The sequence below is a fragment of the Brachyhypopomus gauderio genome, unplaced genomic scaffold (assembly GCF_052324685.1).
Source record: "Brachyhypopomus gauderio isolate BG-103 unplaced genomic scaffold, BGAUD_0.2 sc168, whole genome shotgun sequence".
In the NCBI taxonomy this organism is placed as follows: Eukaryota; Metazoa; Chordata; class Actinopteri; order Gymnotiformes; family Hypopomidae; genus Brachyhypopomus; species Brachyhypopomus gauderio.
In genome coordinates, this window is record NW_027506989.1 from 219,498 (window position 1) to 232,773 (window position 13,276).

Sequence of the window (13,276 nt, forward strand, 5' to 3'; positions counted from 1 at the left end):
AGTTAAAATAATTCTCATATTATACATAACTGTTTAAAATCAACCCAACAGAACCAATACTTTAAATTTACCTTTTAAACCAACTATATTTATGGGTAAAGTTTTACAGACATTGATTAATGTCTTTTGTCTTGCAAATAGCTAAAACTTTTGCATGGGCTATTCACCACAACTTATTTTTGAATGAAGGAGGACTAGAAGGAGAAGGAGTCTCAGGAAAGGTTAAGATGAGTAAGACCAGGGGTTTTCTTATTAAACATTTACATTTTAACACCTTTACATCAGTATACATTACTTTTTATTTAGCAGAAAGACAATTTATGAACAAATGAGATATTTGCTACAAATAAAAACTAATTGGTTATTTTTTAAACAATTTTTTTTATTTTTTTCTTATATTTTTGCAGGCCTCTCCCATGTGTTTATCTTCACCATTATTAATTTATGAGAATTTAGACAACTTACAAGCAAAATCTGGTCACTCATACAAACTGCTGTGAAGTATCAAGCCTCGAGACTTTTTAATACAATGCAGAAAAGTGAAAAATCATTATTAAAATGTTGATAACATTAAACAGGAGAATACATCGAAAGTTCATTAACCCGGTTTGGGTTCTGCAATAATGGTGAATAAATAGATCTCACCAGTTTGGAATAATATCATAATGGAATGTGACTGAACATGGAATCCACAATCAACAGGGTAGATTATCTCTACCAGTCTGTGTTGATTTATAATCTTAAATATCAGACCTTGGTGGTACAGCTGATGCCATTTGAAAATTTAGGCAGATGCAATAAATAACAGTGTTTTCAGAATAATTAAAATATTTTAAAGGTTTCCAGTACCTTAATGTTCTTGATTTCAATATATTATGGTTTTAGGTAGTTTGCCTCTTGTCCAATAGCCAAAACTCATCAAGGTTCCATTTTATGACTAACTTTCTCTATATGCATAACATCAATAAAATAAATATAGTGAATCAACTACACCACTGCAACTGCATATGAAATGTGTGTGTGTAACCGATAATATTAGGGAGTCGTAGGTACTGGTTGGAGCAGAACCGTCGTCTTCACTCCTCCTTGCTGGCACTAATGTTCACCAGGAAAATGATGTGACTGGGATCAGAGTGTCACTCAAGCGCATCACTGTCCTCCGTGAACAGCTCAGCCAGGTCGGCCACGGTGAACACAGAGGCCTCAGAGTGCTTCATGGCTGTGGTCCCATGACTGGAGGTGGGCAGAAAGCACCAGGGATGGAGGGTTTGTACACGCTTACAGCAAACCATGGCTATATTGAGAGGCACGTTGTGAAAACGATCCCCCTCACAGCAGTGGTAGCACACACTCACCTTTTCTCTGCTGTTTTTAGCATGGCCTGCATGCGCTCCTCAATAGTGGACTTAATCAGGAACCGGTGCACGAAAGTGGGCCTAAGAAGGAGAAAGACAAGGGATGAGATGTGATCGGTTCGTCCTCGGAGAACATGGCGTGGTGGGCGGGCGGCGCCTCACTTGGTCTGCCCGATGCGGTGCACTCTGCCGATGGCCTGCAGCTCGTGGGCAGGATTCAGGATGGGCTCCACCAGCAGCACATGTGTGGCCTCGATGATGTTAAGACCGTTTGAGCCAGTGTGTAAAGGCAGCAGCAGAATGTTGATCTTCTCCTCGTATTTGAAAGAGCTCAAGTTCTCCTGAAAAGGAAATTGCAAAGGTATTATCAAGTGGGGACTGTTGCTGTGGACTTGGTTTAAGAAATTAAATTTCAGTATGTGCATATGAAGACACAAAAATATGGTCATATCCATAGCCAAACAGAGAGCACAGAAATGAATATAGTAGTCTTGTGTAAGCATAAACCTGAAACTTATGAATTCCATTGATCTGCGAGAACTCCATGTTGTTGTCAAAAAGTGCTTTGGCAATGATGTCCAGCACTCCTTGCCACTGCGAGATTTAGAAAATTGTGTCAACACAGTCATTTCCTCCTGCAGTCTTATAAATATGCATTACATGAAAAATATGCAAAGCACTCAAATAAGTGCTTATTATATATTGGTCTCACAGAAGAAGCACAAACACATTTCAGTCTACAGCCATCTTCTTATAATATCAAAGCGGAGCATATAAACATATAAATTAATTTTTATTTGAAAAAAAAAACCAATAAGAAAACAAATTCTGGTCATTTAATTTGATGAATTTGAAATGAAATCCAAGTATATGCAATAATACTGTGTGCCAAAAAGTATTTGTGTTTTTTCTGTGAGAGCAATAAAAAAGTGCTGACCATATTTTTCATGCAATACATATAATTCTAGATTCTGCATGTCCCATACTTTTTTAATTGTCATTTTATAAATATACTCCAAAAACTCTGTAAACACGTTTTACCGTAGAGAATACGAGGGATTTTGCTCCTGGGTCAGTGATCTGAATTTTCTTGAGAGCTCGAACCACAGCCTCTACTTTAGTGGAGTGGCTTCCCTGTGGGGCACAATGTTCCAGAAAAACCACTCAACATGCTTCAACACAAGGTGCAACATGGCTGCCTTGGTGTGGCACTCATACTGGTTGTGTTTCTGCTTCTTAAAGTCATCAAGAGTGAATCAAATTTGACTACTATGATCAGGTGCTGCCAATTAAAGACAATGAACCATTTTTTCCCCGATCATTCCTAAACCATCTGAAATTGTGGGAATCCTCACAATGAGTGTCTTCACATAGCTTAACCTTGAGACACAAATCCAACAAGCCTATTACAACAGTGAAGATGTGGTCCATTGAAGCCATGCAATGTCATCTAGTCACCTGAATAACATCCACCGCAGATTTACAAGAGCAAAACAGTCACCAGACCTTTGACCCTGACCCCCGACCCCTCTCCCCAGCACCCGAGAGCAAAACCTTCTTCCCCATCCTGCTTACCCCACCTTTGCAACTCCTGAATCTCACCATCAGCGAGCATGATGTCAGCAGACACCTCTGAGGCCAGAAGGTGAAGAAAGACCTGATCTAGAGCCAGATCTAGAATCTGATCTAGAGCCTGATCTAGAGAATGATCAAGAGCCTGATCTGGCACCTGAACTAGAGTAAATTTTGGTTTCAGATATTTTTCGCTTCTGTATTCTGTGCTTTTTACTGTTGGTAGTCCAGTGCATCGGTATGCTCACCTAGACAAATCCCTTGATATGTGTAATGCACATGGTAAAAAAAAAATATTCTGAAAACTAAATTTTAAAATGACATCTCACACACACACACACACACACACACACACACACACACACACACACACACACACACACACACACACACACACACACACACACACACATACTGACTTTGACAGGGATCTCCTGGTCGTGGTCTGCCGCCTGCGTGGTGAAGACGTAGGAGATTTCAGTGTGGGAGGTGGTCTGTCTGCAGATGGCACACTTTATCGCACGCTTTCGGTTGCCGATGCTGTACTGCTCCACGATGATGGAGATGCACTCGTTACAGAAACAGTGTCCACAGGTGAGCACCGCCCACTGCCAAACACAAAACACACAGTAAGCCAGTGTGGTGCAGACACGCCAACCGTCCCAACACTGCTCTCCTGATAAAGTGCCATTATACAGTGTAGTCTACTGTTCAAACCTTCATGCATGTGTTAGGTCACATGTTCGATCTTTGCATGCAGTGTGTGTATGTTTAAAATGCCTCCTCACCTCCTGGCCCAGAGGTCGGGCACAGATGGGACACGGTTCTGGATTCAGACCTCCTGTGGATTTATCCTGAGACTGGAACAACCATGCAGTGGAGAGAACAGTACAGTAAGGAGGAAACTGAATATGTACCTTAAAAATAGTCTGAATGCAACTCTCAGTGTTGTAGTACTGGAATAGGTGGATATACATGACGGTATGTCAACTCTGCCAACTCGGCTGGTCACATGGTTTGGCACAAAAGTGGAAGGTGAACTTTTGTGGCACTTTGCCATCTGAGAGAATGCTGATAGGCTGCATGTCTCACCATTGAATGCGACAGAACTCAAGTACTTTGCTGTGTTGTATAAGTTTCACAAGCTTAGAACATACAAGGCCTGTTCAGCTCTTACCTTCTCCAGATTGGTGAGATAGAGAAATTGCCCCAGTTTCTTCTGCAACTGTGATTTAGCCACAGCCTTGTCATTCAACAGCTTGACTCTGTTCTGCTCCACCTGGACCCACGGACACAGGTGGACAAACACAACACACACACACACACACACACACACACACACACACACACACACACACACAGAGGAGGTGTTAGCAGCCGGCTAGCTCTGTCTCGGGTCGGTGCTGATGGGCTGTGGCCGTGCCCATGCGCTGCTGCCCACCTCGTGTGGCTCTATGATGTGCAGGACTTTGGGTCGTGGCTCGTCAGGCAGGCGCACGCGCAGGCGCTCAGTGGCCATGCCCAGCTCGTCTATAGCAGACACGCGGTTCCGTAGGGTCATCCAGTACTCATGTAACACCTGAGACACACCAGCAGGGGTCAGTACAGGCAACTGCTGGTCCACAATGACTTTGCAAAACACAGTTAGCTGAAGGCTAAGATCAGTGGACAATCAAGACAATGGAATTCAATGGGCCTGGGCCAGCTTTAATTTTGCAGGCATCACATTGTCTACTGCAGGCGATGAACCCTTGATTACAGTGCTCCTAATGAGCTTAATCACTCACGATGACCCTTAATGACCCATAATGACCTGTGTGGGGGAAAGCTTGACTGCATATTTAAGTCACAGGGAGCCATATTAAACAACACACCTGTGCTCAGGTGAGCTCAGGTAAGTTCACAGACCTTATACTCTTTTTTCCAGGCCTCGAAGAGCTCCATGAAAGCGTTGCCTTCCTCGATGAGCTGGGGTTCGATGCGACGTATCTTGGCGAAGGACAGGATGGCTTTGAGGGTGCGCTCCGTCTCACTGGCGGCCCACAGGCCACGGCTTGTGGTGGGCAGCCTGTCGTCCAGCAGGCCATCCTCGTCTTCGATCATCTCCTCAAAGATGGCAGTCTGACCTTTAACTCTGGTGCAGACAAGACAAAAGTCTTTAAAAACGGTTGCTTTTTTGTTAATGCCTGAATACATCTGATGTGTCTGTGCAAGTTTATTTTAAAAGGCTCAGAAGAGCAGTGTTTTCTACTTACGTATGAGAGAACAGTTTTGACTCATAATCTGTGAAGAGCTCATCAGCTTTGCAAAACACACAGCTGGAGTAAGAAACAGAAATGAACCAAGCTAAATAGATATACCAAACTTTGAGGAATGCATATTTTACTAGGCCAAAGTCTTTATATACAGCTAACTATGAAATGCAGTGATATATAAACCAAGCTCATGGGTGCAGCCTCTAAGTGAAAGCATCTCAAATAACGGGTTCTTACTTGTTGAGTGGAAGACGCACTGGTCTCAGGTGACAAGCAGTTGCCTCTTCGATGACTTCCTGAGATGGTGGAGCTTCAAGCTTTTTGACAGCATCCTGAACAGTCTTCTGGGATTTCATCAGCTCGTCTGTCTGAGTACTGAGCAAAAACTGGAGACCCCGGGCATCCCGGAACCTGAGTAGAAACATGAGCTCAGGATGAACACTGTAAAATAAACTGTATAATCACACAAATGTAAAAGTTCAATGAGATTAGGACATGAGGTAGAATGACTGAATTGCTTCAGCTTGTATTACTTTTCTGCCATCGAGAGTTTGTTGTCTTGCTGTTTGTAACTGGAAGTGAGCTCGTTCTGGATGCGGCTAACCAAGTCATCATCCATGGAGTACTGAATAGCCTGCTGTATGGTGTCCAACCACCAGGGGGAGCGCAGGTTCACCTAAAACAGGCCAGAGAGAGAGAAACTTAGTTGTTTTCTGCATGTGCGTTGTAGAGGAACAGGGTGAGCTTCCTGGGAGGGTCATACCTTGCGTTTGAGCTCTCTAATGTTCTGGAGGACAGGCAGCAGGTTCTGCTGGGCCTCCAACACCTCCGAGCTGACCTTGGTCATGTAGTGCTGTTTCAGCTGCTCCGCCTAGCAACAGCATAGTCTGAATAACTGAACGCATTTCAAGGGAAGTCCCCAGCAAGATGACTGTCTCTGTTTGGAGTGGTGTTCCAGTGTAGCACAGGGAAGGAGACACGCACGAGGACAGCCACTCCCAACAGGCCTTCTTTCAGACACACTTTCACTCAATGCTGAAGCTTCCTGCTTCTTATTTCCTTACTGTCCCATCAACTGTCACTCACAGAGCACAGAAAAAAATATACGTCTGCCACCTACAGTGGGGAGGACAGTGTGGAGTGAACAGGCTTAGGTGTGAAGAGGGTGCAGTGTCTTTATGTGACAGTTACAGTCTTCTTTAAGATTTTGCGCTCCTGTAAGATGTCAGTGTTTCCACTTGCTCCAGGGGACAGCATTTTTATCTGAAGGGATGATAAATAATTCCCTTTCATAAAAAACTCATTTGGAAGTATAAACTCCTGAACTAACCTCCTCTTTCAGCCGGTCATCTCGAAGAGTAGGAGGTATCCCAGCATGCTTTGCACTTAGCAGCTCCATCAGATTGTGCGTAGCATGAAGTCTCTGTATTTTGGATTAAAGATTCTCTTGAGTTAACATGAACAATTATTTAGATACTTATTTAGCCCCACAAGTCCCTGTAGAACAGAATTATCCCCATGGAGAAGGTGGAGAGCTGCACCTGCAGTGAATCCGTTTTAAGCCGCTCTTTGTGTTCCTCAGACGACCGAAGCACTTCTCTGTACATCTCTGCCGCCTCAACGAACTCACCTACCACACACACACACACACACACACACACATTAACACATTACCTTTACCCATGTGGGCAGAGAGAGGTGGGCGATGTTTTAGTGCAGGTACCCCTGATGATGTGGATTCCGGCCAGGCCATTGAGGGCGCACACCAGCTGTCTGTGAGCCTCCTCACACTCCACACGACACTTCTTCTGCAGGGACTTCAGCAGCTCCTCCATGGTCATCGTACTGAGTCACGCAGCGAGTGGAATCATAAAAACGTGGGGTCATCAAATCGGTTAAATGGTGGGAAAGGGTGACACTGTATTCAGCTTTTGGTCAGGGTCTGAACTTTTCCAGGTGTCTGAGCCAACTGGTGTCCACGCTGAGGGGTGTCCAGACTGTGCCTGCACGCAGCGCATCACTGACCTCTTCTGGAAGGGCAGGAACTCCCCCCTGACGGCCTGGGGGTGGCAGCAGGCCTGGCGCAGCCGCAGGAGCGGGCACAGGATGGTGGTGACCGTGCGGCGGTCCAGGGTGCCCAGCCTCAGGGACCAGTCCGAGATCCGGCGCAGCTTGAGCAGGGCGTCCTGGGAACACACCTCATGCTGCCGGTGGTAGAAGTGGCTCTCCACCGGCGAGAAGTGCAGCCAGTGGACCTCCTCCGTCTGCGGGGGAATCTGGATCTGAAATGAATACCAACATGTAAAAAATGTGCATTAATGATGTAGCTGTGTATCAGTGAGCAAAGTGATTTTTAAAGGGCTCTGGATGAAAAGTTGCTGATGAACAACCTGGTCGATAACATCTTTCTTGGCAGATCGCCATAGCAACTGGCCAATGACGTTGTAGAGTGGGCTTGTGTTGCCACGGCGGTATGGTCTGTAGAGCAGCTGTTCCCACCAGTGCTTCACCCAGTACGGGTCGACTCCCAGAAACAGTACAAGCCCGTACAAATCTGCAGCACATTGACAAACCAGTTACTGCTGTAGTAAATTAGTAAGTGAAAAGAAGAGCACTGAGCTGTGAACGGTTCTGTACAGGAACTTTCACGAAGACTTCTCACCTTCTAAACCTCTCTGTACAGGAGTTCCACTTACACACCAGCGATTTATGGACGTGAGTCTCAGAGCCATTTCTGCAGCCTACAGAGAAGAGAGAATGCGTATACACTTTGGATCCGGCTGTATTCTTTAAACAAAAACCTCCGTCTGTACTGCCACTCAGATCTGTCCCACAAAGAGCCCCTCCGTGTGGCTGATACGAGCTCACCTTGGCTGTTGTGCACTCGACCATCTGAGCCTCGTCCAGACAGACGCGCCACCACTCCACGGCCACCAGGGGGCTCGGCACGGCCATGTATCGCTTCTGGTTGCGGAAGCGTCTGCCATCTTTGCTGTTACTGTGAGGGAGGTCCACATAGTTAAGCTCAGTGCGCAGGACATCGTAGGTGGTGATGACCACATCCTGCTCAGCTAGGACGTGAGGCTGAAGGAAACCGTGCCTCTTCACGCCCTGGTAGACCTGAAAGACAAACCCAGCAGGGCCCTGCTCACACCGAAAGGACAAAAGCATGGTATAATAAAAACAATAATAAAAACAAATGTACCAATAAATCAAAATTATAGAAAGCTAATTCACAATTCATTTTGACTGTGACTTTATCCTATTCTGAACAATGACACTGTAGTATAATCACCTGATACTTTACCATCACAGAGCCATTCACCTCATCCCCACTATTTAGCAACTTTCTGTCCTTTATGGATTTTGTGTTTATAATGTTCTCTGTACTTAATGGGCCTTGTGTACTGCTGTGACAAAACAATCTCCCACCGAAATCAATGCAGTTCTCTTTCTCTCTCCATCCCTCCCTCCCTCCTTCCATTCATCCACCCATCCCTCCACGCTTTCATCCTTCCATCCATCTTGGACGTTTACCAGCACTCGTAGAGAGGCGGAGCGGATGTGTCGGTTGATCTCCTCCACCCACTGCTGGCAGATGGAGCTGGGGGAGATGATGAGCGTGGCTCCAGTGGGGACAGGCGTCATGGCCACCAGGCAGTGTGGGCAGTAGAATGGCGTGGTCTCCCGGTTCTCTTCTTTATAGTTCACACATTCGGCATGCTGCCACAGCAAGCAGTTCAGGCACTGCACCCGGGCCTTATAGTCCACCAGACCCAGCTCGCCACATATGCACTCAAAGCGGTAATCGGGCGTATTGAAGGGGGCCACAGATGCTCGGGTTGGAGCGGGAGGCTCTGACTGAGAACCCGGAGTACCACGCGAGTCCAGCTGCACACTTCTGCACACGTCCATTGTCTCTGATTGAGTCACAGGAGTGTCTGCTGCGTGTTTCTCCTGGTGGTGTAAAGGCGACGGCGGTGTGGTGGGGGTATTTTGGTGAGAGTGACTGCAGGGTGTGTCGCCGAGCGCATCCGACACAGATCCACATTCTTTCTTTGGCTCTTCTGTGAGTGTAGGAGGAGCCAAGCCACTCAGGCTGTCCACGGAGTCCGAGGCCGGACTGGGTGAGGTTGTTACCGCCTCACACTCCTGTCCTGCACACCGACGAGAGACTCTTCTGGGGACTACCTCTCCAGGAGACTTCTGCTAAAAGAACAGAAAAACTAATGTTAAAGCCTTTTTTTTAAATAAATGTGTTATGTAAATAATTATAAATACACTTGAGGTGTATAAAAAATGGAAAACCACATGACCAAAGCAGATAAGCAGAGTGACAGAAACACAAAAAACTCCAATGGAGCTGCCAAACACATAAACATTCTTGGAATACTGTTCTACATCAGAAATGTGAAATTGTTTCTTCCACCACCTAAACTCAACAATGTCTAAAAACACAGGGGTACCACGGCTCTCATCTTCTTCTCTTTGTAGTTCTTTCCCAGTTTGAATGACCCGGCTAGACCGCGACCCTTGATTTGTTCCACTAGTCCTTCAGTCAGGAGTTTGGTTAACGCCTTCTTGATGTGGCCGCGGTTCCTCAGCGGGTCGTACTTGTACATATCCCGGAGGTACGTGAACACAGCATTCATCGAAGATCCTTTGCCAACCTTCATTTCCTTTATGGCAGTTAGAAGCATCACACGGACAGCTAAAACATCCAGAATACAGACAATTATATTGTTAAATATGGATACACATACTGCGGAAAACATACACTTCTGCATCACAAACATGGACCCTCGCAGTACAGTACAGCTTCGCTTTAGCCATCTTACCAGGATAGCTGACTTTTTCTCTGGGTTTCACCTCAGTCTGCGTCCTCTGTTGTTCTAACGGTGGTGGGGGGACGAAATAGTTCACCGACTTCCCCTGAGAACAAAAGGTCTTCTCAAACATAGCTGTTCCCACCAGTGCACATCTCATGACCTTTTTATTACCTTACTCTCTTATAAGACCTGTGAATAGCACATTAAATCATAGTAAAACGTGGATAATAAGAAATGTGGATGTTAGTCTTGACCTTTGGTCACACTCACCACAGGCAAAATGAGAGCACCCTGCTTCACGCCTTGCCGGGTGTTGCACAGGATAAGGGCCAGCACCTCCACCGTCTTCCCCAGGCCCATCTCGTCTGCAAGGATCCCACCAGGCCAGTCCAGCCCAGCCAGAGGAAACTCCTGGATTAGACTACACAAGTTGAACAGGATCAAACAGGATTTCACCGTACAAATGTATTCAGTCTCATTGTCAGATAACTGTTTGATTTGTTGATTTCTGCATGGTTTCAAGCACATATACTAGCAAGTCAAAGCACTTGCCGGATCACTGACACAACTATCTTACCAGCCAGTGTAGGGGTTATAAAACAGCTTCTTTCCACACATTGTAACAGCTTCCCTCCAAAGGAAATGTAGTGTTTGTTCTGTTGGTAAGATATATTAGTGTGCAAAATCATATTTGACCGAAATCCAATCAAATATATACATATGAAACCATAAAGCAGTCTCAACCTAACAAGACATATTTGTGTGATACAATGAACACGTGTAGGAGTGTAATACTGGTACCTTGAGGACTTTCTCTCTTGTACCTCTCCCTCCTCAGCATCCAGTTGACAGCCTGACTCTGGTATGGTCGCAGCACAGGGATGAGGGCTGCGTGCTGCACATCAAACCTCTGCTCCTGCTCCTCCCTCTGGTGGAGGTGCCTGACGTAGTCATACAGCTCTTCCACGTTCTGCCTCTCCAGATCCATGTCACACTCTTCCTCCTCATTTTCCATGATCTCTGCCAGGAGGAAACATGCAATATGACGTGATAATTTTTTCTAGTGATCGCACAAAGTTGGTGCAGAGACTGGAGTGTGTTTTCAGAATAATGAAGCAAACTCCATATACAAGGTCTCAGCTGAGCAGAATCAGGAAGGCTACCAGGGATGATGAAGCCATAAAAGAACCCCATCAGCTTCTGCAGCAGCTGGCTGGCTCTTCTTAGACGGCCATTTCCCTCGCTAAGAAATTCCGGCCGTCCCAATCCTGCCTCCAGAAGAAACATTTTCAGCTGCAGAGCAAAAAAACAGAAATGGGACAAATATAATTCTTTGCTTGTTTGACTGTTAACACAGTCATATGCATACAGCCCCTTGAATATAGATCCTGATCCGAGAATATAGGAAATATAGAATGTATTAAGTAGTTTCTCACAAGGCCACCCTAAATTAAGAAACCATTCATAACCTACCAAAACCTGTAAGATCTGTGAAGCACAAATTCATGAACACATAATGATATAGCTCCAAGCTGCATGTCTTGTTCGAGTACAACAAGATGCTCAGCGGATCAGAACATACCTTCAGCGCTCCCTCTACAGAAAAGTGGCCCAGCTGGATCACCTTCCTCTTCTGCAGCCAGTCCAAATCCTCCAGTGAAATCCCACCAAGGGAGAACTCAATGGGGACGCTCCTGGGTTTGTCCAGCATTGTACTGGTATAGTTCAGTGACAAAACATCACCCATTTGCTGCAGACATACAGTAAGGTCTGAAACCTCAGTGGGAACTTTCAGACCCTTTAGACAGAGGTTTAACTCCCCAATGAGTGCGTTCCATCTAAGGTCCAGAGAAGACAAAGGAACCACATAAAGCTCAATGGTTTCAGAAGAAGGGTCCTGGTAAAGGCAACCTCGTTCATCTTCTGTCTCCACAGGTGGTGGGAAAAGATTACATGCAACACCTTGACTCTCATCTTCAAGAAGGAGCTGACAGCTGGCAGAGGGCTGAGAGCTGCTCTTGTCGCCCTCCACATCACACTCGTTCTTCCGATCCTCGATCATATTCCAGTTCAGTTTCTTCTTGGACTCCTCGTCCATGCGGACGGGAGGCGCGCGTTTTCTTCTGCTGCTCATGTTGTAAGCTTACAGAGCCGAGTTCAAATTGTGTTTCTACTTCAGCATCTAAGGACTACAACACCTGTCTAAGCATTACGTCCAATGTCAATAACTCCATACATCAAACCTCTCCGTTTGGTCTACGCTGTGACTTTTTCAACATTCAGTAGTCCGATTTATCTAAGAACCCACGATCAACACGATCGAGCGTTTGGCTCTTGCCCTGTTATACATCACAGGTGATGTGCAATTCATCTGTATTTTCTGGAGACACATTCTGTATAACACCACACTATCAAACTGAGCCTAAATCTAATGGTCAGTGCAGTGAAATGATGCGAGAGTTACAGCATCAGAGAATCGGTTCAGTTATCGTGTTCGTTACCTATTCCAAATAAATGCTACTGAAGAGATACACTATGAAATAAGCTTCGTGCAATATTTACTCAATTGTGGAGCAACTGTCCTCCATGAAGAAACAAAATAACTGCCAGAAAATTACTTTATTGTAGCTTGACGTCCAGTATTGTGTAAAATTCTACAACAATCCGCCATGTTTAAAATACCGGATGTGACGTATATTAGACACAAACAAAGCGCAGTGATATTCTCGTCCGAGTCAGAAGATGGCGCTATAGGTCCGTTTTTTAATGTAACTTCCAGCGATTAAAGGACCGCGATTACGTTTTTGGGTCAGCTCAGCATCGTAGTTGTTAGAAAGTGTCTTCTTTGTTAGTTCAAATTCTGTAATCAAATTATGTGGTATTGCTCTATTTTCATGATCAGAAATAACACACAGGAAACTAACACAATCATGGACCTGATCTTCAAGAAGAATAATGCATCCTCCCTATCGGACAGTCAGGGCTGTCAAAATGTTGTACATTTGTTTTTTCCCGAAGAAAATTATGGGTTTTTAAATTAATAAATTATTAAATTATTATCGTAGTAGAACGATTCATGAAAAGTTTCATGAGAATGCCAGTGAAACATGAACACAACTAAATTCCCGCCTCGCTCACGCGGCTTCATTGGAAATATTAGTGTGAAACATTCGTTTTAAAATACTTTACCACAGCTTTATAATTGGTCTTTTTCACTGCATCAAACCTACACTGCGGTTGATGTGACCCGCTTTTGGGCGCAGTG

The 13,276-nt window shown here is 45.2% G+C and overlaps 1 protein-coding gene across 2 annotated transcripts; it reads right to left on the reverse strand.

The window, feature by feature from the left end:
* Nucleotides 1-60: 60 nt before the first annotated feature.
* On the reverse strand, nucleotides 61-12,683 carry LOC143501283 (E3 ubiquitin-protein ligase SHPRH-like). 2 transcript variants are annotated; one of them, XM_076994919.1, is made up of 29 exons: nucleotides 11,594-12,683; nucleotides 11,175-11,304; nucleotides 10,813-11,031; nucleotides 10,589-10,667; nucleotides 10,282-10,432; nucleotides 10,021-10,114; nucleotides 9,649-9,893; nucleotides 8,720-9,388; nucleotides 8,051-8,302; nucleotides 7,845-7,923; nucleotides 7,573-7,736; nucleotides 7,208-7,464; nucleotides 6,906-7,027; nucleotides 6,724-6,812; nucleotides 6,513-6,605; nucleotides 5,946-6,053; nucleotides 5,716-5,858; nucleotides 5,420-5,593; nucleotides 5,183-5,245; nucleotides 4,836-5,061; nucleotides 4,369-4,506; nucleotides 4,105-4,206; nucleotides 3,716-3,787; nucleotides 3,347-3,535; nucleotides 2,397-2,489; nucleotides 1,863-1,949; nucleotides 1,518-1,696; nucleotides 1,356-1,436; nucleotides 61-1,233 (listed from the first exon to the last, which is right to left on the reverse strand). In XM_076994919.1, exons 1-29 carry the CDS (start codon nucleotides 12,143-12,145, stop codon nucleotides 1,137-1,139), a joined length of 4,947 nt encoding a protein of 1,648 aa, XP_076851034.1. In that variant the 5' UTR covers nucleotides 12,146-12,683; the 3' UTR covers nucleotides 61-1,136. The 2 variants fall into 2 exon arrangements, with proteins under 2 accessions (XP_076851034.1, XP_076851033.1); XM_076994918.1 differs by having other exon boundaries at nucleotides 62-1,233; nucleotides 8,720-9,391.
* Nucleotides 12,684-13,276: the final 593 nt, after the last annotated feature.